The 22,936-nt window shown below is 40.7% G+C and overlaps 1 protein-coding gene across 1 annotated transcript in view; it reads left to right on the top strand.

The window, feature by feature from the left end:
* C2CD5 (C2 calcium dependent domain containing 5) overlaps positions 1-22,936 on the top strand; it is an 86,094-nt gene that overhangs the window by 8,113 nt on the left and 55,045 nt on the right. The window contains exons 3-9 of the mRNA XM_029285913.1: positions 2,215-2,386; positions 4,543-4,638; positions 5,786-5,941; positions 8,957-9,155; positions 12,482-12,633; positions 15,401-15,583; positions 18,402-18,487. Coding sequence (XP_029141746.1) covers positions 2,215-2,386; positions 4,543-4,638; positions 5,786-5,941; positions 8,957-9,155; positions 12,482-12,633; positions 15,401-15,583; positions 18,402-18,487 — 1,044 coding nt within the window. The remainder of the gene's footprint in view (positions 1-2,214; positions 2,387-4,542; positions 4,639-5,785; positions 5,942-8,956; positions 9,156-12,481; positions 12,634-15,400; positions 15,584-18,401; positions 18,488-22,936) is intronic.

Below are 22,936 nucleotides of genomic sequence, written 5' to 3'. Positions count from 1 at the left end.
AGGCCCTTCGTACTCCCTCTTATCCTGCACTTAAAGTCAAGTGAAGGATGAGCATTTGAGAGTGGCTATGTGTCTATGGCGATTCTCAGTCATCCAGGTCATGGTTGTCCCAAAGGTGCTTTTTTCAAAAGGCAACTGGACTTTCTTAGATTTTCCTTGAAGACATTCCGCTTCTCATCCAAGAAGCTGCTTCAGTTCTGACTGGCAGTTCAATTTTGACAGTTCTGATAGTCAGAACTGAAGAAGCTTCTTGGATGAGAAACAAAACATCTTTTTTAAAAAAGCACTTTTGGGACAGAGGCTAAGGTGAAGTAGGGAAAGGAAGATTGTGGGGAAAGGTCAGTTGCAAACCTGCCGCCTGTCAACGCTGTGACAAACTGAACTGAAGCCATTTTTCATTTCAGTCTTCGTTGCCACATTTTAGTTTAGAGATTTTAGATGAAGGAGGGGGAGGGGGGAACGTTACGTTTCTCAGTGAGACATAACAATACTTCTGTGTGAGAATCAAGGTCAGTCCTGATAAGAGTTTTGGCACGGGAGGAGAGCCCGTGTTTTGAGGTAATTGGTGAATGTGATTTATGACAGCAATTTGGGGTGGGAATTGCAAACTTGTTACTTTGTAGCCTGAGGGAGGGGATTTTAGTCTTGGGTTCACCTTTGTATGTGCGGATATCTTGTCTCCTAAATAAAATGTTCCTTAAGGAAGAAATCCTTGGCTTGAAGTTCTTTTAAATGGTTTCATCTATCAGAAATATGACGCTGCCTCTGATGCCATTGGCTTTCAGTCTTCCCATTTCCTTTGGCTAGGCCAGGGGTAGGCAACCTTGGCTCTTTTATGACTTGTGGACTTCAACTCCCAGAATTCCTCAGCCAGCCATGCTGAGGGGAAAGGGAGAGCTTTCCATGCTTAGCCATGCTGGCTCAGGAATTCTGGGAGTTGAAGTCCACAAGTCATAAAAGAGCCAAGGTTGCCTACCCCTGGGCTAGGCTTTGCCTTTCCCTCCTTCCCTCCCCTTAGCTGGCACCATAATGGGAGGTAGAGAGAATGAAAAGCATTGAAAATTCAGAGGACACAGAGATCATGTAGAGACGGGGAGAGAGGAGTGAAGTGATGCCACCCTTGGCCAACTCATCTTCTCCACAGGGCTCCTCCAGATGTTGTCTGCCAAAATCTGGAAGAACCAGATGTTCTGTGGTTTGGTTTTACCAGATTGCACTCTGCCTGGAACTATTGGGCAGAGCCTCTGTGGTTGTTTGGGGTCTGAAACAAAACCGCTTTCTCTTGTTCATGCATACCTCTAAATTTTTTATATTTTAAATTGCCTGCTCTGTCAGGAAATATCACAGGCTTTGGTAAAGAAAAACCTTTAGGAAATGTAAGGAAGGTTAAAGAAAAATACATTTGTGAAGGAAAAGAAACAGGATGTGGAGGGAATATAAACGAGAGGAAATTTGTACTTATAAAAGGTTAACTTTTTATCTTTGAAAATCCTACCCAGATGCTTTTTTGTAGAAATTGTTATCTGGAAGAAAAACAGGCATGAGATAAAGTAGTTTGCAGTGATTTGGTTCATCAGTGATCCTGCCCATTGGGGAGGACTAGTGTTGCTCCCATACCTCAGAGGAGCAAAAGATTGTGGGGATATTAATTTAGAGTTTTGTGAAGAAACCTCGGGGTTAATCATATCCTTCCCCTAAACCTCCAGGTTTTCTGACATGATTGTAAGAAGCGATCGGATGCATTTGCTTCTGTTTTCAGTTCACCAGTAGTTTTTAGAGCTTTAAAAGCTCCTGTTTTGTACTGCAGTTAGACTGTGCAACAGCAATTAATGTAGAATGAGTAGGGATTTCAAGAGTATTCCAGTTTTATATTTCAGCTGCTTCTAATAGAAGGATCCTGTTTGAACCGAACATCAACCCACCGTTCAAGCTCTGTGCTTAAGTCAAAGCTATGTCTTAAGTGCAAGAAAATAGTTTGCATTAGAATTTACGCATGACCTTGTGACGTAGCCCCATTCAAACATGACTAATGACCAACAAGACTAATCACACTGTGGTTTCATGCAGTTAAACTGTGCATTTTATTAAGAAAGTAGAAAGCAGAGCTGGATGTTTCTTGTTTAGACAAATTATAACGTGAACTCAGCACCATTTTTCTTTATAATGGCTCGGTTTGATAAAACGCTGAAGCCTCGTTATTGTTCTGTTTTCTAGGTGGATGACGAAGATCTACAGGACGAGCCTCTGCAGATAACTGTCCTTGATCATGACACTTACAGCGCTAATGATGCTATTGGAAAAGTTTACATTGATATCGATCCTCTTCTCTACAGCGAAGCAGCTACGGTTATTTCTGGCTGGTTTCCAATTTATGACACAATACACGGTGAGACTTTCAGTGGTTATAAAATACAAGTGGTCCTCCATTTACAACCATAACAGAGTCTGCCCATTCAGGTCATAAGGCGGGAAGGTTGTAAAGTGGGCCGTCATGCAACCAACTTGATTTTATGACCTTTTTGCGGTGTTTATGAGTGAATCACCGTGGATGTTAAGCAGATCGGCAGTCATTAAGCAAATGCCTCGGTCATTAAGTGAAACGATTGTTTACTACGAAGTGTTTTTGCCAAAAAAGAAAAGTAAATGCTGGTTTTCTGCAAAAATGTGATAAATTGCGGTCACATGACTGAGACACTGCAGACAGGCATAAGTACTAGCCAGTTGCCATGTACCCAAAATGTAATCACGTAACCATGGAGGGGACAGCAGTCTGAATTCAGTACCGGATTGTAAATACCATTTGGGGGGTCCATCATAACTTCAAACAGTTGTTAAATTACTGGTCATAAATCAAGAACTACCTGTATTTTTATCAGACAAAACCTGTATGAGCATTGTGGGCAAAATTAGAAATGGGAGTGAGGTAGGGAGAGAAATATTTGTATAGTTCTTTGTATATAAAAAGACCTTTTTCTTTTAGTTCTTTTTTCTACCTGCTGCAGGAATTGTTCTTTTTAAATCTTGATTTTTTTTAAAAAAAGATTTTATTTATAATTGTCCTGCATGTTTCTTTTTGTAAAGACATCAATAGTTTTAGCAGAAGAAAAAAATAAATCTGGTAGCGTGAATGAGAATTCAGGCCAAAAATTGACTTAGGCCTCTTTCTTTTTCCAAAGACTTGTTTTTAAAAATGTATTTATGGATGCATCGTCTGTCAATTTCTCCGTGCAGTATCAGATCTAAGTTACGGTATGAGCTCAAATTCTTTCCAGGATTTGCAGGACAGAACATAAGGTCATTAAAGATGTTGTCCCCCAGCCACCTTCCTGACGGATTTATTGACTCCTTCTTATGTTTCATGACTCTGGAGTTCAAACACTGGTGAGCAAGCACAAAAAAAGAAGAAGGTTTAAATGACATTTAGGCTTGCCGTTAGGTCAAGGTTCTCCTGTAGCTTAGGCTTGCCGTTGGAGGGTTCTCCTGTAGCTATAATAAAATTCCTGCTGCACTCCCAGTTCTTCACTTAAGAGTGCCTTATATTTCTGGGATAATTTGTTTCCAAGAAGCTTTAATGCACCAAATGTTCGGCGTTTGTTTGTCTGTTTATTAAATTTGTAGGCCGCTCATCTCACTGTCAAGCACCTCTCGGCAGCTTACAATGTCATAAAATAACAGCATAAAACAATTAAAACATTGAAAACATTAAAAGTTAAAACAGTAAAATTAATAACAAACTGGAGGAAAAAGACCAAAACGTAAACAGAGTGGAGGTGGGATCTTCTCCTAATCTACTAACCACCTTCAGAATGGGACGTCCCCATCGGTGTCACAAGCCCAGCGGCAATTTTTCAGGTCCTTTTGATAGGCCAAGAGGATGGGGAGGACCCCACCTCAAGGGACATGATGTTCCAGAGGGTGGGAACCATGGTAGAACAGGCTCTTCTCCTGGACTCTGCCAGGCAAAATTCTTTGACAGGGTCCAGTTTTTTGGCAAAAGTGCCCCATAGCAAACAATAGCACTAGCACTTAGACTTATATACCCCTCCATAGTGCTTTACAGCCCTCTCTAAGTGGTTTACTGAGTCAGCATATTGCCTCAAACAATCTGGGTCCTCATTTTACCAACCTCAGAAGGATGGAAGGCCGAGTCAACCTTGAGCCGGTCAGAATCGAACTCCAGGCTGTGGGCAGAATTAACCTGCAATACTGCGGTTCTAACCACTGCGCCATCATGACAATAGGTTTGCTTAATGACTGCCACATTCTCTTAACAACCACCACAAAAAGGATCGTAAAAATTAGTTTAGTTACATAAGTGACCTGCTTTACCACTCTCGTAACGGTCACCCTCCATTATGGTCGTAAGCCGAGGACCACCTGCCTTATATTTTTAGAAGCTTATTTTTTTTCTGTTTGAAATTGTATCTGAATTGTGTTAAGAGTTTAGAATGATAAGGCTGCAAACAGGTAACTTGGATAGTCATTTTTTTGTGTGTGTTCTGACTTAAATTCTCACCCTGTTGCTTTTATTTTCACATCCAGGTATACGTGGGGAGATCAATGTGATGGTGAAGGTAGACCTTTTTAATGATTTAAACCGTTTTAGACAATCGTCATGTGGAGTAAAATTTTTCTGCAGTAAGTCGAAAAGCATGTTTTTTTGTATATGAAAAATGAAAGAACCGGTGAACCAATTCAGATCATTTAAGATTAAGAGTTGTGAATGTTCCAACACTGGAAGTTTTAAAGAAGAGACTGGACAACCATTTGTCTGAAATGGTATAGGGTTTCCTGCCTGAGCAGGGGGCTGGACTAGAAGATCTCCAAGGTCCCTTCCAATTCTATTACTACTACTGCTGCTGCTGCTATTATTATTATTATTATTACTATTACTATTACTATTATTATCTTTTATTCATTAGACATGAACCTCAGTCAACTGAACATTCAAATTGGCTGGCGCTGATGGTTGACACAGGTTGCTACCAGCATAAGATGTTCCGAGTAGCGTAGTTTTTTGTAGCATTGCTGGAGTTATTGCAGGAAGCTGCAGTTTCTTGATGTATTTTGCAAAGTTTTTGGAAGTAGATCCCAGTGCCCCGATGACAATGGGTATCACTGTTACACGTTTCATCCATAATCGCGCAGTTTCAATGGTCAGGTCGCGATATTTCGTAATTTATTCCAGTTCTTTTTCTTCCACTCTGGCATCTCCTGGTACAACGTATTATTATTATTATTATTATTATTATTATTATTATTATTATTATTATTATTATTATTATTATTATTATTATTATTATTATTAAGATTTCTTTAGGTGTTCCCCACCAGATTCCTCTGTTGCAGCATCTAATGCGTTCTTTGATAATTCTTATTAGTGCTCAATAACTTCCAGAATTGACTGGTTAGTGCAGGGTTTCACAATCTTGGCAATTTTAAAATGTGTGGACTTCCAAATCGCAGAATTCCCTAGCTGGCTTTAGGTTACTGGGTCCTCTCACTTGTTACAATTGTCTTTGTAGTGAGATTTACTTTTGATTCAACTTTTGTTCTCTGAAATCATCTTCCAATACTCTGCCTCAACTGCCTTCTGTTCCAAGCATCCTGTTTGGCAGAAGTACACAACTGTGCAACAATATAACAAAGTTTTCTGTTTAATATATTTATCTATCATTATTAATATATATTTATTGGGCATTTGGGGATCCCTTGAATCAAAATGACAGCATCTCCATAAATTATTTTCACTGGTTAAATATAAGTCATACTATATCTTCAACAGCTACGTCTATTCCGAAGTGCTATAAAGCCGTAATTATTCATGGATTTGTAGAAGAACTCGTAGTTAATGAAGATCCAGAATATCAGTGGATAGACCGAATCCGTACACCAAGAGCATCAAATGAAGCCAGGCAAAGACTTATTTCATTAATGTCAGGTAAATTTATTTATTTATTTTTAAAAAAAAATGGGCTGCAAGTAATAACCGTGTTGCATTATTGTGCATTTTAATGATTTGTTTGTATTATTTAATTTATACCTTGTAAACTAACGTGGCAAGTTATAGCTACTATATCCTAAACAGAAAGAGATAATATTTTGTTTGCATACTATATATTGTAGTAGGTATAATGGATGTTGTAAAGGCAATGAAATTGCTTTTACATTTGTAGCTAAGAATCTACCCAAACAGTAATTGGTAAGCATTTTACCTGTTAACATATAACTTAATCCAACAATAATTTACAAACAGATGGTGGTGATGTTGAGTTTGATCTGAAACTGTAGTTAAGGTTATAAAGCAGCCACGTAGTCTCTGGCATGTTGGAATTTCAAAGGTCCCTTTGTGTTGTTGAACTGTGTAAATGTACATTTCAGGATGATAAATTTAGGCACTGAATGTGTGGACAACTGAGCTCAGCCATTAATTTTATGGATTCTTTTTCATCCAGTTGGAAGCTAACCCAGCCCATCGTTCTAAGATAGGAATCATCGAGTTGATCTACTAGTTTGTTTATTTTAAAAATTTGTCCCGGAATTTTAGATGGCTAACCATGAGCTCAAATTGTAGCAATTTTTTTAAAAATTATGAATCGAAAAAAATGCATGTACAGTATCTGACCACCTAGAACAGGGGTGTCAAACTCAATTTCATGGAGGGCCGCATCAGCATTGCAGTTGCCCTTCGGGGGACTGGGGGTGTGTGGCCAGGGTGGGTGCAGCCTACTGGGTGGGCGTGGATGGAGTGGGTGTGGCCTACTGGGTGGGCGTGGCCAGCTCTACATTGTTCACTTCAAAGGGGCCTGTGGGGGGCCTGGGCAGGAGTGGGACAGATCTGAGGGTCTCTGGCAGAAGGGGGTGGGACCGGGGCAAGCGCCAAGGCATGGTCCACTGGAGGAGCCTCACTGTTCCTCTCAGGCCATGTGGGAGGGGGGCTGGATGGTGGTGCGGGCTGCCCGGAACCCTGGGCAGCAGAGGTCAAATGCCCAGCCTGGTCCTCGAGCACCCTTGGCACCAAGCCCAGCGCCACTTCCCCAAGGGGGCGCCCAGCTGCACTTACCTCCTCCTCAAGGCTGCCGCTGCTGTGCTTGCTCTCCTTAGCCAGGTTGTTCATGATGGGTACCAGGGCAAAGTCAGAGGGAGACTGAATGCGTTTCAGCATAGATGGCCACCACAAAATTGTACATTGGCTCCCGGCGGGCCGGCCTGGGCCAGGGCCAAGGCAGCGGGGGCCATTCCCTCACTGTTTCCAGGATGGCTTCGCGGGCCACATGAAACCACTTCGCGGGCCGCATCCGGCTCCCGGGCCTTGTGTTTGACATGTCTGACCTAGAAGTAGTACACAAATAAAAAAAAAATATATATGAAAATACCACAAAGTAAATTACATTGAGTTAAAGCAGTGGATACAAAAGCATATACATAAAGGGGGGAAAAAATAAGTGTTTCCACAGAAAAGACCTGGGTGAACTTAAGATGACAAATAGGTACTTTAAAAAAAATGTAACAGTAGATGCCTCTGAAAAGTAGTGAGAACATTCCTGAAAGTAGGTGCTTTCCGCTTGGAAAAACTCCTTGTGTGAATATCTGGGGGGGGGGGACCTGGCAAAGGGGGGGAAATCGCCAGTATTCCTAGCCTGAAGTTACCTTGAACCATCTATGACAGGGGTCTTCAAACTTGGCCCTTTATGACTTGTGGACTGGGAGCCAATGTACAATTTTGTGGTGGCCATCTATGCTGAAACGCATTCAGTCTCCCTCTGACTTTGCCCTGGTACCCATCATGAACAACTTGGCTAAGGAATTGAAGTCCACAAGTCATAAAAGGACCAAGTTTGAAGACCCCTGATCTGTGACAAAAGTAGAAGCTTGAATCTGGCTTAATAATTACCAGCCGTGCAATGGCTTCATCACTGGTAAAATATGTAAAATGGCTGCTGCCCCATTTTGCGGCTTGGTCCACTGCATTCTGCAGCTGCTGCAGTTTCCAAGCTAAAGGAACTTTTGACCTTTGGAAAAAAGAAATATAGCAAGCTGACAGTCTGAGTAATCCCTATTTTTATAATTCCTTAGAAAAGTGTGAGGAAACTGTTTTTAATTTCCTAGAATCCTATTGTTGGGAGAGTCCATACAGTAGAGTTAATCTAGACCAATCTCCTGCTCAGTGCAGGATTTGTGAAGCATTTTGGCCTCCGGTGAATAGTAAACGTCACTTCACTGGTTGAGACTCCTTTTCTTCAGGGAATTTTTTTTGGGGGGGGTATCTTAATTTTTATTTTATTTTACTAGGTTTTTAACCTGCCTTCATTACTTATAACTAACTCAAGGCATTGGACATACATAATACTCTTTTCTGCTCCTATTTTCCCCATAACAACCCTGTGAGATGGGTTGGACTGAGAGAAAAGAACTGGCCCAAAGTCACCCAGCTGGCCTTCGTGCCTAACGCGGGAGTAGAACTCCCAATCTCCTGGTGATTGGCCCAAAGTCACCCAGCCAGCTTTCGTGCCTAAGGCGGGACTAGAACTCCCAGTCTCCTGGTGATTGGCCCAAAGTCATCCAGCCAGCTTTCGTGCCTAAGGCAGGACTAGAACTCCCAGTCTCCTGGTGATTGGCCCAAAGTCATCCAGCCAGCTTTCGTGCCTAAGGAGGGACTAGAATTCCCAGTCTCCTGGTGATTGGACCAAAGTCACCCAGCCAGCTTTCCTATCTAAGGCGGGACTAGAACTCCCAGTCTCCTGGTGATTGGCCCAAAGTCACCCAGCCAGCTTTCATGCCTAAGGCGGGACTAGAACTCCCAGTCTCCTGGGTTTTAGGCTTTAACCACTACATTAAACTCGCCTAACCTCTAGTACAATTTAGTACAATATTGGGAAAATTGAAGTTTGTTTTATCAGTGTTCAAAATTATTTTACATTAATTCTGCATTAAACGATGTGTATTTTTTTGACAGGGGAACTGCAAAGGAAGATTGGCCTGAAGGTCCTTGAAATGAGAGGCAATGCAGTGGTTGGCTACTTGCAGTGTTTTGATCTGGAGGGAGAATCTGGCCTAGTAGTGCGAGCCATTGGGACAGCCTGTACCTTGGACAAATTAAGTAACACACCTGTATTCTTACCTGCATGTAATTCCCCATCCAAGGACATAAAGGAGTAAGTATGAATTAAATGTTCCCTGGAAAGTTTCTTTTGTGTGTTCATTTCAAACTCATTGCCTATTTTTGTTGGTTTGTTTTGATTGAATATACACACCCCTGTTTCCCTTTTATGTTGACAACCTGTTTTGTGTTGAGAAACCTGGGTAATTAAAGCAACCCCTTTGACCAGAAGTTGTAGGAATAGTGTGGTATGTCAGATGCCTCAACTACACGCAATTCCTGCAGTGTTGGACAGCATGATGGGGATGACATTAACCTGTTCTACATTCCAGAGTGCTTTCTCTTCTTAATGAGCAATTGAAATTAAATTGCTTCAGGGGGATCTTTGCATTTTGCAATGTATTTTGCAAAATAAAATCCCACAGGACCTCTGTTTTGAGCTATTTTTATTCTGAATGCCATTGTTTTACGTGGACTTAAGAGGAAGAAATCTTCAGTGTAATTCTAAGCCAGTATGTCATAACTGAGTGCTATCAGGTTTTTACAACTGTCTGCAATGCTTCCCTCTCTCTTATTTAGAACAAATTAAGTCTTGCTGCCCTTTCACTTAGTCAGTAGGCAATTGGCCAACTCTTGAGTTTTGCAGAAGTTGATGGAGTTCATCTTTTAGAATGAGCCAGAGAAATAGAAATAGCAGTGTGCCAATCTGAAACTACTTGGTTTGGGAAAGCTAAGTGCCAATGAGAATATATTACTTTATGTCTTGCAATTATATGGCCCTTTTTATTGAAATCTAAACAGGAAATAATGGCTACAAAGCAAAGTGAGATTATCTCAGTCATGCTTACTGAAATGTTCAAATTATGTAATTTAACGTATTGGCAGATGCCTCTCTTTAAGTGATTTTTTTTTCTTTTGGTCCAAGTGGGCAACCAGATAAGTGTGAGACTTTTATTTTAACTTTTATTTAAAGTATACCATGACCTTGTTGCTTTTTATAATAGCACTTTTCACTTTGCATACTTAGACATTTTACATTGATCAGAAATAAAGTTAAGTTGGTCCAGTTCATTTCTTTGAATTCAGATTTCAAAAATTATTGGGGGCTTATTTTTTAGCTTTCCAGCTAAACATTTAGCAGAATTATAATTATATGTTAACCAAGTAATGCTTAGCTGTTTTTCTTTGTCTCAATTATTAGAGCACGGGTGTAAAACTCAAAATGAATCAACAAGTGCACTGTATTCCTCTGTATAGATTCTGGAAAACTTTGTATATCTTCTATTTTTTAAAAAAATCAATTAAGTTTCACTTTGTTAAATATCAATCTCCCCAATTCCTCTTCTTGATATAAAGCATTGAGGAGGAAGAGGAAGGTCATGTGTGATTATCTAATAATGTCTTTCTTCGTCTTCTCCATGTGATGATAATTAACTAATTGGATGCTTAAGCGTTAAGCCAGGGGTCTTCAAACTTGGCCCTTTTATGACTTGTGGACTTCAACTCCCAGAATTCCTCAGCCAGCATGCCTGGCTGAGGAATTCTGGGAGTTGAAGTCCACAAGTCATAAAAGGGCCAAGTTTGAAGATCCCTGTGTTAAGCTAACTAAATTGGCAAGCTGGAGCCATTGCATCAGTAGATTGAATTTTTAGGAAACTTCCCAATTTCCCATTCAGCCCCTGATTGAAATTGGTGGAACTTGGTTGAACCCTGGTGGCGCAGTGGTTAGAATGCAGTATTGCGGGCTAACTCTGCTCACAGCCTGGAGTTCGATCTTGATGGGGCTCGAGGTTGACTCAGCCTTCCATCCTTCTGAGGTCGGTAAAATGAAGACCCAGATTGTTGGGGGCGATAGGCTGACTCTGTAAACCGCTTAGAGAGGGCTGTAAATCACTGTGAAGCGGTATATAAGTCTAAGTGCTCTTGCTCTCGCTAGTAAATCTATGGGCCACATTGGGAATCCCCGCAGACCTTACGTTGGACACCCCTGCTTTAGCGTTTGCTCTTCACCCACAAGCAAACCGCAACTGCAACCTTCCAGTAACTAGAACAGGGGTCCCCAACCTTGGCAACTTTAAGACCTGTGGACTTCAACTCCCAGAATTCCCCAGCCAGCATGGCTGGCTGGGGAATTCTAGGACTTGAAGCCCGCAGGTCTTAAAGTTGCCAAGGTTGGGGACCCCTGAACTAGAACACCCTAGAATAAATTTTTTTTAAAAAAAAAAATGTAACTTTGCCATTTTTTTTTTGTATGTATTTTTTTTCCACCCCTTTCCTTCGATCTCGGCTGCAAATTCTCTCTCAGGTCTCTGCTGGCTCATCCTCCCAACCATGGATGTCGTTCGACTCACAACAGTCCAATTCACACTGCTACTGGCTCACGGCTTACTCAGAACTTCTCTGTGTCTGTTCCCACTCTCATCTACACTGGTACGCGGACTGCTCAGATTCAGAAGCTGGGGAGAGACAGGCGGCAGGCACAATGACAGGCAGGCAGGCAGGCAGTGTAGGCAGGTACCTGCATCTCTCAGCGTTTTTCTCCTCCAGATAAGTCCTTTGTATTCACCTGCTAAGTCAGAGGAAACAGGAGACCTCAAGGATAATCTTCTGATCTCTTTTTTTTTTTGCTTTATTGTGCATACCTGTTTTCTTTTTTCCTTTCCAATAATGATGTTTACATCTCAGGTGTCTCTCTCGTAGTAGGGGGAGAAATATACATTTTGATCGGGCTTCAGGCTTGATCACGATGTTCTCAAAAAAAGGTTTCTGTGCCAGATGTCTTAAACTGGACCGACAGGTAAGGCCTTGCTACAGGTAGCAGCGCTTGTGAGTACCAACGTCTGGGTACGATTCTCCTCTTTCCGCTTTGTTTTTAGCTGTGGCAACCTGCAAGTGCTAACGGATAAGGAAACATATTTTTTTTTAATTTCCTGGAAATATATATACGCGTCTTTATATATATATATATAAAAATATATAAAATATTTGTCTTGTGTGTACGTCAGGGCACAGATTATATAATCTGCAACATCGCTTTGTTTTCTTTTGTAACGATCCGGTTCAAAAAAAAACATACCGTATTCTGGCAGCCATGGTTTTTGATGGGTTTTTATGTTCTCGTTTACTTTCCCGCTTTTCGATGCTTTATGCTTTTAGCTGTGGTTTTTGTTTTGCTGGTCAATAATGCCCATTTGCCTCCAGGACGTTGTGCGGTGAACAACCTTGTCCGATGCCTGTGGGCATCGGTAATCTAGCTTCCCACCTTAAGTGAATCATTGGCCCTATCCCCTCCTCACTCCCTGTCCACATCCTGGTTTTGGGATCATCCGCCCGGTCCTTTGATGTAGGATCACTGAATCTGTTTCCACCTTCTTCTGGCAGGATTCCTTTCAATGAAGACCCCAACCCCAATCCTCATTCATCAGGACCCTCCACCCCTCTGAAAAACCAAATCTATTCCTTTTCACCTTCCAAGTCCTACAGTCGACAGTCCTCCTCTTCTGACACCGATTTGAGTTTGACACCCAAAACGGGTAAGGTGCTTCCACCCACGTTATTTTAATTTGTTTGTGATTTGTTTTGCTGAATTTGTGTTGTTTCTATTTTAGCTTCTCACTCACGGCCTTTCTCTGTTTTGGGCATCTAGTAGCTATTTGCATAACTCTTTTGAATTGTTTATTGAATTATGTGGCATCTGGATATCTTCTGCAAGCTGACATATACTGTAAGCCCATACACTTAAGATTATCCTAAGGAGTTGTCTTTTCATTTCCTCCACATCATATTGTAAATTATGGGGACTAAAAGTAACCGTAATATGTTTGGGAGATAGTTTGGGAGTGTCTTTCTGAAAATGTGCAAATAGGTATAGCAATTTAAAGCTTTTCTTGTATCTGCACATCTTTGCAATCAACCGAATAAGGGCTGGTTGACTGTCTCTTGAGCTGCTTTCAAGACGACAATAAGATATCTTTCATGTTAGAACAATCTTCAGTTTTCTAAATCTTGATTTAGAAAATGAAATTCCACATTACCTTTTTTACCATTGTCAAAACGTAACTTAAGATATGACAAACCCAGAGAGTCCTCAACGTACAACCACAATTGAACCCCAAATTTCCATTGCTGGGCAAGATAGAGGTTAAGTGAGTTTTGCCCCATTTTACGACCTTTCTTGCCACGCTTGTTAAGTAAGGCACTGCAGTTGATAAGTGAGCAACACGGTTGTTAAGTGAATCTGAATTGCCCCATTGACTTCGCTTCGCAAAAGGAGATCACATGACCCCGGGACACTGCAGCTGTCATAAATGCGAGTTGCCAAGCGTCTGAATTTTGATCATGTGACCATGGGGAGGCTGCAACGGTTGTAAGTGTGAAAAACAATCATAAGACACTTTTTTCAGTGCCGTTGAAACTTTAAATGGTCACCAAACGGTTGTAAGTAGAGGATTACCTGTATATGTGGAGTGTATGCATATCATATCAGAAACAGAACAGAGCAGAAAAGCCTCCGTCTTTTCATGTGGTTGCTTCGCTCTGCCTACAAAACACAGTGATTCTCAAGCTATTAGCCAGAATTCCCAGGAGTGGCACCGAGACTTAATAAAAAGCCACAATAAACTATTGTTTCTCACTTCTAACGACAACTCTGAAATGAGAAACAAGTGGCTGTGAGAAGAGGCCAGATGAAATAACAAGGTTTGTTTATAGTTCATCTTGTTAAGCTGAGATTTGGGTTCACTAAAAACGTGAACCTCCCATTCTCTGCACGTATGTCTGTTTGTACTCCAAACGAGAAACATGGCAAGGAATTTTTAACAATATGGCTTCACACATTTATAATACTGAAACATCACGGCTTTAACAGAATATAAGTAAACTCGACTCATAATCTGCACACCCTTGGGTGGGCAAAAAAAAACCCTCTATGCTTTTGCTTTCTTAAGATTAGGAAGGATAATACAGGTAGTTCTCGACTTACAGCCACAATTGGCATCAGAACACCGGCCAGTATGGTCTACTTCAAGTTTGTTGAATCCACAGCTCTGAAAATAATTCCATGAGCCCAAGACAACTTTAGGCAAGAAGCACCCTCATATTGCACCGTTAAATTAAAAAGGAATTTGAAATTATCTCGAGTGCTATTTTGAAATACTTCCAAGGATCCCTGGAAGTAGATAGGAAATGCCAAAGCTCTGTAAATTATGTCTAGTATAGAACATAGAATAATAGGGTTGGAAAGGACCTTGGAGATCTTCTAGTCCAACCCCCTACTCAAGCAGGAGACCCTATACCATTCCGGATAAATGGCTGTCCAGTCTCTTCTTGAAAGCTTCCAGTGATGGAGCACCCACAACATCTGGAGGCAAGTTGTTCCACTGATTAATTGTTCTAACTGTCAGGAATTTTCTCCTTAGTTTTAGGTTGGTTCTCTCTTTAATTATCTTCTACCCATTACTACTTGTTCTGCCCTCAGGAGCTGTAAAATAAGTCAGATTCACTGCTAGTAATAATGCATATAATAGATGGGAAATTTAGCTTTAGTGTTATATGTTAAGTTTTTCAGTTATGGAAGCTCGGAGTCTTAAAAACGAGACTTGTGCTTTATTTACTAAATTAACAATCTAATACAGAGATTGACTATTTTCTGAATGAAGATTTTGGTGCTTACCCAAAGTATATATACATATATATGTGGAGGAAACTGAAAAGAAGGGAACAAGGTGATTTTGTCTCTTTTATTTAAAAATAAAAAGTAAAATGCAAAGTATCTTTTTTAAAACTGAAGACTTTCAAAGCGAGCTGCTCCCATCTCCATCAGAAAAAGTGCAAAATCGTTCCGAAAAGGGGAAATTTATTTATTTGTTGTTTATCGAATTTCCACACCATTCATCTCACCTCGGTAACTTATGTACTTTTTTTTTTTTGTTTAACTCTCAAGGAAAATGGGTATTTTTCCTGTAAAACCCATTCGGTGTGGAACAAGCTTTTTTTTTAAAAAAAAAAATTAAAGCACACTTTCACGACTTTAAAAATGGAGAAACAATAGATGAAGTTGTCTTGTTGAATGTGCCCCTTCATCGTGTTGCATTTCGTCATCCTGTGAATTGTAAATCTGTAACGGTTCATAATGCTGCTCGTTGTTTGTTCTCTCTCTCTCTTTTTTTTTTTTACAAACCTGGTTTTGCTTGAGTCATTTTGCTTTTTCTTTCTTTTCTCCTTGATTTCTTTTTCTTTTTCTTTTCTTTCTTTTTTGTCATTTTCTGAAATCTACCATCTCTTTACTGCTTTTCTCCGCAGCACTTCCCCTGTGGGGACCCAAGATTTGCCTGCTTCCCAGTTCCCCAACCTTATCTTGTCGTTCCCCACCACTTACAAAGCCCCGTCTTCTCTGCTCCGAATCTAGCTCTATCCCTCTTCACCCTAGCCCAGTTCTCAGGAAAAGTATTTCTTTCACTGAAGAGCTACTTCTGGCTGCTTCCGGTAGGATTACTCATCAATCGCCTTGATGGTTTGGGTCGTGGCACCAAGCACAGTCTGAAAGCTTCTTATGATTTCTTTCTTTTTTTTTCCCCCTAGACCAGGGGTAGGCAACCTTGGCTCTTTTATGACTCGTGGACTTCAACTCCCAGAATTCCTGAGCCAGCATGGCTCAGCTTGTAAACCTCTCCCTTTCCCCTCAGCATGGCTGCCTCAGGAATTCTGGGAGTTGAAGTCCACGAGTCACAAAAGAGCCAAGGTGGCCTACCCCTGCCCTAGATCCGTTTTAAAATCCCAAAACTGCTGGCTACATGACGTTGATGTAATTACTCTTGCCAGGATTGATTTTCCAGTCCCTTCCTTTCCCCCGCCCCCCAAAACTTTATCACTATTGGGGTTTTTAAAAAAATCATTTTTATCATGCCTTTTTAACATTCTTTTCCCCTCCCAAAACTTTATGAGATAGATAATTGGTCTTTATTTCCTTAAAAAAAAAAAAAAGAATTGTGGTACAGGCAGTCCTCGCCTTACGAGACCAAAATTTCCGTGGCTAAGCAAGACGGTTTCTAAGCGAATTTTTTTCCCCATTGCACAATCTTTCTCGCCACCATTGCTAAGGGAATCGCTGCAGTTGTTAAGTTAGGAGAGGGGTAGGCAGCCTTGGCTCTTTCATGACTCGTGGACTTCAACTCCCAGAATTCCTGAGCCAGCCATGCTGAGGGGAAACCTCTCCCTTTCCCCTCAGCATGGCTGGCTCAGGAATTCTGGGAGTTGAAGTCCACGAGTCATAAAAGAGCCAAGGCTGCCTACCCCTGAGTTAGAAACATAATTGTTAAGTGAATCTGGCTTCCCCATTGGCTTTGTTCGTGAGAAGGTCACAAATGGTGATCACGTGACCATGACACATGTGACATACATGTCCAGGATAAGTGAAGTAAATGTAAATACGAACCAGTGGCCAAGCATCAAAATTTTGATCATGTGACCATGGGGATGCTGCTGCACCGGTTTTAAGTGTGCAAAATGGCCAGAAGTCGCTTTTTTCCCCAGTGCTGTGGTAACTTCGAACGGTCACTAAACGAATGCTTGTAAACCGAGGACTACCTGTATAGCCGTCCCATTTCCGGCCATGTTTCAATGCTCCTCTGTTTTGAATGGGAGGAACATTCTTCTTTTTCTCCTTTGTCTTCTTCAAGTCATTCATATTACTCTGTGGACCATCATGTGGCCATCAGTCCTGCTTTTTTTTTTTTTTTTTTTTTTGTATCTGCAATTTAAATGCCCTTCTAAATGTTCCCGGTATAAATGTCAGTTTTGCCTGTCCTTTCACAAGGCTGTTTCAGCAAATGTGAACTTGGTTGATGCTGTGGGGCAACAGAGTTTGGGTTGTTCTCTTCCTGCCCGTGAAGTATGTTTCATTTCTACAACAGCCTTCATTCCATTTCTGTCTCTGCTCTTAGTATCGTATAGTCCCCTTGTCAGGCAGATTTGACCGCGAAAAGAAAAAGAAAGAACACTGTGATTGCCTGCACCATGCAGAATGGGACTATATGGATGCTAATATTTGTTTCCTTATCCAAAAACAGCTAAAAATGGAGGTTTTAATAGGACAGGCATGACCAGGGATCTGTAAACTTAAATTTAATCGTGCAATTGAGCAGATTTGATTAAGAGCCTATTTCTCAAGCAATCTTAGATGGTGTAAATTAGTATCCATTTATGTTCTCACTGTGTTTGTCCATATTCTTCCTTTTTTCACACAAGCTGCAGGATGAATAGTTTTAACACAATGTCCAATCCTGGAGTTTTGTTGTTTCTATCCAGAGAAATGAGAATTTTTAAGCCACCTCTCCCCTCCCCAAGTTTAAAATTAGCTTTCATTCTGGTTCGTGTAAGCATATAAAATTGTGCTCCTGGACTTAACCAACATGCTAAGGTATCTCCCTATTAATTAGTTTGCTGATGGTTTGATAAGAGAAATTAGAATTCTCTCCTTATTAGTTGTAATTGTAGACATTGGGTCTGATCAGGAATGCATTTAGCTCAGTATTATCAAGGCTGAATATCACTGGATGTTTGGCATTTATGGCAATTGGAGATACCAAAGGCTGATACTTGGAACTTTGAATTTAAATTATATCTTTATGACTTAGATACAACCTTTTCTAAATAAATTTAATGGAATTACTCTGTAAACACTGATGTGAAATGCTCATCCTTTCGGCCTTGAAAATACATTATTTTCCTTTATATGATTACACTCTTTTTCTAATAGCTGTGTGGGCTCCTTAAATTACCATAGAGTACCAAGTTTTAGTCCCTTGCTATGTCAAAATGTTGCTAGAAGTCAAAAAAGACTTGATGGCATATAATCATGTGAAAATCTATATATCTCAGACTGCAGTCTAGTAATGCCATCTTTAAATACTCTGAAATATTTTAACTTCTGAATTCTGTTTGGGTTTTTTAAAAAGTTCAAATAGGGCTGAGGGGCATAATCTTTAGCCAATGGCTTACTAAAGTTTACATCTAGCATGATCATGGTTAATAGCTTTTGCGCATAAATCATAGGCTATGTGCACACTAATTACAGTTAAAAATTATAGCCTGTTAAATGAGGCTTATCTTTTTCCTACTACATATATCTTTTCATAAATTAATTGCTACACAACTTTGGCTTTTTGACCATCTCAGGTTAGACTTTCACAGGGTTGTCCACATTTGCTAGTCATCAAACATGTGCCATATTTTTAATATGACTTTGATGTAATGTCTGTTAATTGTTTGATTTCACTTTGACTTACGTGCTGATGTTCTTTAGGAATGGGAAGTGGTAGTGCTGGAAAAGAAGGGGGGCCTTTAAAAGCTCTGTTAAGACAACAAACTCAGTCAGCTCTGGAGCAAAGGGTAAGAAATTCATTAAATCCTGTTATATATTTGATGTATACCAGTATAGTTCGTGTCCAACAATGGGATTAACTTCTCGGAAAATCTGTGTAGTATTTCAGCCTAGAGTTATCACCTTAGAAACATTCCTGTATTTTCCTATTGCTGTATAGGAAAACAGCATACTTTGTTATTAAATGATTATCTTTCTGCAGCAATTGTGAATTATATAGGCTGTCATCTTTATTTGGACAGAGGAATTAAATGCATATGCCTATAAAGAAGAGATTTACACCGTGAAGATTTTCACAAAGGTCATAAGGTTTTCACTGGTCTTTTTGCTGATGACATAAAGGTGTGTAATCAAGCTGACACTCCTGGGGCTATTTGTAACATGGAAAACGATTTGGCTTCGTTGGAAAATTGGTAAAAAAAAAAAATGGTAACAGCCGTTCAATGTTTCTAAATGTAAGATTGTGCACTTAGAAAAAAAGGAATCTTCTGGCAGGAGACAATACTGGAGGTACAGCATTAGACAAAAGAGCGGAAGAAAAGGATTTATAGCAGATGACTGCAAAATGAGTAAACGCTGTGGCCAGGCAGCTGCAGAGGCAAACAAAATTCTGGGATGCATCACTAGAGGGATCACCAGCAAGAAAAAGGAGGTCTTAATCCCACTATATAGGGCAGTGGTGGCGAACCTATGGCACGGGTGCCAGAGGCGGCACTCAGAGCCCTCTCTGTGGGCACGCATGCCATCACCACAGCCCCCCCCATGGCCCCCTCACCAGCAGTCCCCTTGGAGGAGAATCACCCTGGGTGCAGCCTGCGCAGAGCAACGCAGCCAAGGACATGGCAGCCGGGTAGCAGGGACAAGACTCCGCCCTCGCGCCCCATCGCTTACAGATGATGCTGTGGGGCACGGAAAGAGGGCGTGGCCACCATGATGCTGCTGGGCCGCCTGGGCGATCTGCTGTGGCGGGCCGTGGAGGTGGGTGGCCCTGCGGGCAGGAGAGGCGGGGGCGGGGCAGGAGTGAGGCGGTTTTTGGGCACTCGGTCTCTAAAAAGTTCGCCATCACTGATACAGGGCTTTAGTCAGACCCTATATAGAGTGTGGTGGCTCAAATGGTTAGGACTCTGGGTTGGAGGTTAGCAAGCCCACGTTTGAGACCTGAGTGCTACTGCGGGGCAGGGTGAGCTCCCGTCACTCGCTCCAGCTCCTTGACGGACTGATGAAAGGAGCCCCCATGGGTGTAACCCAGGCAACAGTGATATCCTTTCAACCCGGAAGCACCTTAAATGGTTCCTCCGACATGAACGGGATGAGGTCAGACCCCATTTGGAATACTGTGTCCAGTTCTCACTTAAAAAAAGATATTGATAAGACTCAGCGAGTCCAGAGACGGGCACAAGAGTGGTGGAAGGGTTAGGGTCTGACGGACAAAATATATCAGGAGAGATTGGATGCACTGAATATGTCCAGCTTGGAGGACAGAAGGGAAAGGAGGGACATGATTGAAACCTTTCAATATATTAAGAGTATGAATAAGGTTCTAGAACAGAGGTAGGAAACCTTGGCTCTTTTATGACTCGTGGACTTCAACTCCCAGAATTCCTGACCCAGCCATGCTGGCTCAGGAATTCTGGGAGTTGAAGTCCACAAGTCATAAAAGAGCCAAGTTTGCCTACCCCTGTTCTAGAACATAGTATTTTCAATATTAAGCAAAAATCAAGTATCCAGGGGCATAACCTGAAACTGACAGGGAAGTTCAAATGTAATGTTAGAAAGTATTATTTTACAGAAAGAGTAGTAGACGCTAGGAACCAGCTTCCTGTGGAGATAGTGGGTCAATCATCAGTTTAAACTGAGTTTAAACGTGCTTAGGATAAACCAATGTCTATCATCTAACCAAAATAAAAAATAAAAAAAAACTTCGAAGGGCAGACTAGATGGACCTCTAGCTCGTTTTCTGCCATCTGCTTCCTATGTTTCTATAAACTTGAATGCATAAATATATGCAATTTTTTTCTCATCAGCCTATCTTTCTCATAATTCCTATTTTAGTCAACTTTGAGCTTAAAACAAAAAATAATAATTCTCCTTTATGTGAGGAATTGTAATCTAAAGACACAAGCTACCTTCCTCATATCCTACACGCACACTTTAATTTTATATCTTTAAATGTTTAATTCTGATGATTAGAGCTGAAAACCACATTGTGAATAAGGACCTCACTTTCACTGGGTGAATTTCAAGCCTCTTGTAGCAGTGAAATTGTACTTGAGTGAAGAGGGTTCTGCCAAACATGTTTTTATGTCACGTCCCATTAAAATGTGGATTAATTCGAAATGAATAGCAGTAGCATTGTATCAGTGGATAATTTTCTCCCCATTTTTGTGTTACCTATTGCTAAGGGAGGATCGCCTCATAAATTCTGTAGAAGGCGGGTATGTTCCAATTGTTGTGTGACACTTCACCTCTTTCTCTTTGTGTTCATATTTATTTTGAGACTCGTTTTTCTACCTTAGAGCTTTTATTTGAGGGATTTGGAGCCAGTTATTATTTTCTCCACATTCCTTTTGGAATTGTTCCTAGGCAGAAAAATGAGAAAGCTGTCCAGAACTTTTAAATAGTCCAGTTTGAGTTCGGCATGACTGTACATTTCATGTAACGTATCATTTTTTTATTGATTTGATTTTGTAATATTTAATTTGAATGCTAACAACGGAAAAAAAGTGTTGACTTGGTTGACTTTGCTGCTTATCCTAATAATTTATATATTTTGTGGATAATGGGTTTAGTCTTTTAGTTGATATGCAGTAAATGTTTTCATTCTTTACAAATGTTGACTTTGCAGTCGCAGTAGTTAAATGTACATTTTTTGTAAGTCACAGCCATACAGTTTTATAAGAGATCTTTAAATGATTTTGCCTTTAAAATGACGTATTGAAAGCTTCTTCACAAATGACATGCATAGAGAATATGCATGATGCATGTTCAGATTAGCTTCATATTGGAAATATGATTTTTTTATTTGCTTCTGCTTTCCCCCCTATCAAATCAAGTCCTTTTTTGGCATTTATAGTGTAACGTGTCCAATAGTGACTCAATGGTCCTCCATGGGAAATATTAATAGTATAATAGCTATCCTGAAATATAACATTATTTAACCACTGTATCCTAAAGAAACTCCACAGGTGCTACTAGGTATTTGTAAACTTTCCTACTGCTTATGTGCATAATTTGTACGCTGCGATAGCGTTTCACAAAAATTGGCCAGGGATATCTTGAATTAAGATATTAAAGCACGGAAGTAATCCATTTGATGCTTTTCATTAGGTACGTTCTTCACATAAAAATATTTTTAATCTTCTTGGTCTAATAAGATTTTATGAAAATAGGTCATGGATTTGCATATTAGTTACTCTACGTAAATAGAAATAAATTCAGCAGGGTCAAGGCAGTGTAGCCAATTTGGCAGTTGGTATTTACCTAAAATGACCCATGAACTAAACGATGCAGATGTCAAATTCAAGAGAGTCCATGTTTATCCAGTGCTAATACAGTGAAACCTTGCTTAAACAGAATCTCAGTTATTCACTAACATCTCTTAAACACAAAAATAAATCGTCTTAGTAATTTTGCCATTTGCGTGATAATTTCATCTTGCAAATGACATTATGTAAAACCTCTGTATAAATCTGGTCTATCCATTGTATTAAGATCTGGAAAATGGAGAAAATTTCACTGTATATGGTTTCCTTTTATACTGTCTCTAGGAAGCAAGTATTTCTAAATCAAGGTTAAGTTGCTGTTAGCTTTGAATTTGGGTGAGGTCACTCAATTCCACAACATCCATGTCCAGCTTACAATTAATTTTTTTCAAAATGTAAAAGATAACAGAAATATCAAAATAAAAGTATGCAGGTTACTGGAAGTCAAGACCAAAAGACACCATAGGAGCTCAACTGCCATGTACGCCCAAGGCCTGGGAGAACAATCACGTCTTTAATCATTTGTAGAAAGTCAGTAGGGTAGGAACCATACAGATCACTGCAAAGGTATCATTCCACAGAGCAGGAGTGATCTCCCAAGAAATTACGCTTTCTGGATCCTGTGAGAGGCACTACAACAGAAGTCCCCAAGCTTTTGGGCACCAGGGACCGGTTCCGTGGAGAAAGGTTTTTCCATGGACCGGAGAATGTGTGGTTTTGTGTACTGCCTGCATCCCACGGATGGGACTTTGCTTGTTTGTGTAGCCCGGTTGCTGGTGTGCCGCGCCCCGGTACCAGTCCACAGACCAGGGATTGGGAACCCCTGCACTACAAGATCTGTGCCTGCACTGAATGGATAGAAGCAGTCCCTCTAATAGCCAGGCCTATGCCATGAAGAGCTTTATGGGTGATAAGAATTGCATCCAGGAGTCAACTGGCAGACCGTGCAGCTCACAAAGCAGCGGGGATTTAGGA

Source organism: Protobothrops mucrosquamatus, unplaced genomic scaffold (assembly GCF_001527695.2).
Source record: "Protobothrops mucrosquamatus isolate PMUCROS unplaced genomic scaffold, P.Mucros_1.0 scaffold2486, whole genome shotgun sequence".
Classification (NCBI taxonomy): domain Eukaryota; kingdom Metazoa; phylum Chordata; class Lepidosauria; order Squamata; family Viperidae; genus Protobothrops; species Protobothrops mucrosquamatus.
This window is presented reverse-complemented; position numbering and strand designations above follow the sequence as displayed.